The following is a 3,350-nucleotide window of genomic DNA, read 5'->3' on the forward strand; positions in this document are numbered from 1 at the left end:
TCATTTTGATAATTATGAGCAACTTCAAAATAACTGGGGAAAAGGCAAAAAGTGTCTTGTAGAGTAATTTTGAGCATATGTAGAGTAATTTTGGGAAATGTAGGGTAGTTATCAAATTACTCTAGTAGAGTAATTTTGACTTCTGTAGAGTAATTTTGGAAAATGTCTTGCAGAGTAATTTTGTTAGCATTTAGTTATGGGGTTTAGCTTTATGGTTTAGTTTTTAACTTTTAGTTGTGGGGGGGGGGGGGGGTAGTGTAATTTTGATAATTACCCTACAATTTTGATAATTACCCTACACGACCAAAATTACTCTACATGAACATTTACAATGGTTTAGTTTTTTTCTTTTTTTTTTTTGGGGGGGGGGGTTAGTGTAATTTTGATAATTACCCTACACGACCAAAATTACTCTACCTAAACATTTACAAAATTACTCTAAAGAAGCTCAAAATGACACCGCCACTTTTTTGACTTTCTTTCAATTCGTACGTTTTGTACGTTTATTTTATTTTTACGTGAACTTAACTCTAATTTATAATAAAGTTCTCACTAAATAACAATTTCAGTTATCATTGGTCAGTGGGCGTATTATTGTCATCTAACATGCATATATAGCAAATGACACGATTATCCTAAAGATATAAAATAACAAAATTCTAAACGATCAACAATGCAAACAAAACTAGAAAATTAATTCCTATAATTTGGGTTACAATTAAGTTAATTGCCAAATCTTTAGAGAGTAGCTCGTTAGCTTTATTTTATAAAAGATACTAGGTTATTGCCCGCGTGAAACGTGGTTTCAACCAAAAACTGACTATTTATGTTCAAAATTTAATACTATGTAAAAACACATACATTGGAAGACAAAAAAAAGGAAAATTATTCAAATCCCGGAAAAAACTTCCTTGTAGACCACATTAGTTGTTGTAACTGTTACATTCCCATCTTTATCCAGTATAAGCAATTTCACACCGGCTCAACTTTTGACTCTTGATAGTGCAACATAAAGTTGACCATGTGAGAAGACTGGATATTTGAGATACAATCCAACCATTGATAGAGATTTTCCTTGACTCTTGTTTATAGCCATTGCGAAGCATATAGATAAAGGGAACTGTCGTCGTTGAAATTTAATAGGAATTCTTTTATCTGATGGTTTCAAACTGATTCGGGGAATATAAGTTTTTGTCCCTACGTTTCCTCCGAATATAATCTCAGCTTCTATAACACCTTTGTAAAGTTTAGTAATACGTAATCTCATACCGTTGTATAAACCATTTTGTTGATCAATATTTCGAAGCAACATTACAGGGACACCGACTTTAAGGACTAATTGATGATTAGGCAAACCGGATATCTTAAGATCATTAAGAACATCAGGAGAATATAGTTTACTATGTGATGAATCCTTTGCTTTGTCAGTTTGACAAATACTAGCAAAGCTTAAATACTCGACTTCTTCACCAGGAAACAAAGCAAGCAATTTATTTTTTATATCTTGTACAACTTCATTTGTTGGTGCTAGTATAACTCTTTCAGCAAAATAATCTTTATCCTTGTATAGTTGTAGAAGTGAAGAGTATACAAAGTCGATAAAGTCTGACATAGGATCCACTGAGTAGTTAATTAAAAGATCATCAGGAATGTCTATAAGACCTCACAATCATCACTATCACCAATCTTTCCCTCGCCCAACTGAAGCAACCAATTTGCAAAAGCTTTCATCTTTTCTATTTCAGATGTGTTGGCTCACACAGTTAACCACATGTTTTTCGTAAGGTCAGGACCTTGCAAGTACTCCAAATATAGGACGAAATGATTGACGCATTAACGATTTCTCGTTTACTACCATTTGGTATAACGGGAAGTATTTGTCTAAAATCACCACCCAACACCATAACTTTACCTCCAAAATTTATATCCGAATTTACTGAATCATCATATTTGAAGATATCTTTCATTGTTCGAACAAGTGCTTCAAAAGCATGTTTGTGAATCATCGGTGCTTCATACCAAATCAACTTCGTTTTTCTCAACAAATCCGCAACCTAATCATCTGGTTTAATATGACACATTGAGTCTTCTGTTAAATTTAAAGGAATATGAAATCTTGAATGTGCAGTCCGTCCACCAGATAACAAAAGAGAAACAATTTCATTTGATGCAACGTTTAATACAATATCTCCTTTACATCTGATAGATGCATATAACGTCTTCCACAAAAACGTTTTACCAGTCCCTCTATAACCATAGACGAAGAACAGACCACCATTACCACAATCAACGGCTTGCATTATCTCATCAAAAACTAAACGCTACTCATTGGTCAGACTAGTTAAATGATTATAAATTCAGTAGCAGTATGACTTACATCGTATGAAAGCTCGTCGGCTATTAAACGATTGCCTGCTAAAGTTATTGATTCATTACCGGGGTATGGCATAGAAGGAAACCGAGATAGGCTTGAGTTATTATGTAGTAAATAACGTTCAATTTCAAGCAACGTTAAGTTCTTTATTTTTCCTCTAGAAGAGATAAACCTATTAAAAAAAAATAACAGTCAATTTGTTAACATATCGAAAATATTCTAAATACTATTAATTCGGACAAAATTCTTAAAATAGTTGTTGGTGCACTGAGTGTCTGCTGACTATGTCTTATCGAGTCTTATGTCTAGATAGTTTAAACGAGTGCACAAACGAGATTAAATTAGGGTTTGTATAGGTTTTAGCTAGCCTGGCCGTTTGAAAACATGCTGACCGTTTGAAGCATGTCTGGCCGCTTGAAATGTCTGGTCGTTTGAATGATGGCCGTTTGAACATATTGTGTCTTGTTCAAACGGAAGGGTCTAGGTCTATAAATAGGTGTTCAGTTCAAACGGTTAGGAGTGCATGTATGTGTGTGTGAGCCAAGGTGCTGCCGGATTTTTGTCAGATTCATTGTAAAAGCTCACAATCAGTAATAGAAAGAAAGATTGAAAGGAACAAGCTGTATTTGACTTGGTTTACTTTGATTCCGCCTCTGTAAACTAAGATGAACTACTTTTACTGACGATTAAAGTCACCGGAACGGTCCAACAATAGTAAATATGAAATGGGTTACCTTCAATCCGTAAAAGCTTTTGACGATTGTATAAAATGCCATCAGCAAGGTAATCCCATGTGTTTTCCCAAACATGTTCAAGCCTGGATAATGTATTAGACGACAACATTGTAGCAAATAGATTCCGAAGATAGTAAACTGAACCGGTGTAGTACGCCTCTTTAATAGCTTCTATATACTCATTGTCGTCATCTAAAAGGCCCTAGCGTAGCATGCATCTCTAAATGTTGGGAACACTTGTC

The 3,350-nt window shown here is 34.4% G+C and overlaps 1 protein-coding gene across 1 annotated transcript; it reads right to left on the minus strand.

Annotated features, from left to right (window-relative positions):
• Positions 1–982: 982 nt before the first annotated feature.
• LOC110881619 (ATP-dependent DNA helicase PIF1-like) lies at positions 983–1,967 on the minus strand. Its single transcript, XM_022129824.1, has 3 exons — positions 1,856–1,967; positions 1,668–1,736; positions 983–1,620 (listed from the first exon to the last, which is right to left on the minus strand). The coding sequence occupies exons 1-3, from the start codon at positions 1,965–1,967 to the stop codon at positions 983–985; spliced, it is 819 nt and encodes a 272-aa protein (XP_021985516.1).
• Positions 1,968–3,350: the final 1,383 nt, after the last annotated feature.

This window comes from Helianthus annuus, chromosome 10, assembly GCF_002127325.2.
Source record: "Helianthus annuus cultivar XRQ/B chromosome 10, HanXRQr2.0-SUNRISE, whole genome shotgun sequence".
Taxonomy (NCBI): domain Eukaryota; kingdom Viridiplantae; phylum Streptophyta; class Magnoliopsida; order Asterales; family Asteraceae; genus Helianthus; species Helianthus annuus.

Excerpts from the sequence above, each read along its gene's own strand:
- LOC110881619 (XM_022129824.1), bottom strand. The coding sequence starts at position 1,967 with ATGAAAGATATCTTCAAATATGATGATTCAGTAAATTCGGATATAAAT. Across the intron at positions 1,737-1,855 it reads ACTTCCCGTTATACCAAATG|AAAAGATGAAAGCTTTTGCA; the intron begins GTAGTAAACGAG and ends CATCTGAAATAG. Across the intron at positions 1,621-1,667 it reads GATTGGTGATAGTGATGATT|TGGATCCTATGTCAGACTTT; the intron begins GTGAGGTCTTAT and ends TTAACTACTCAG.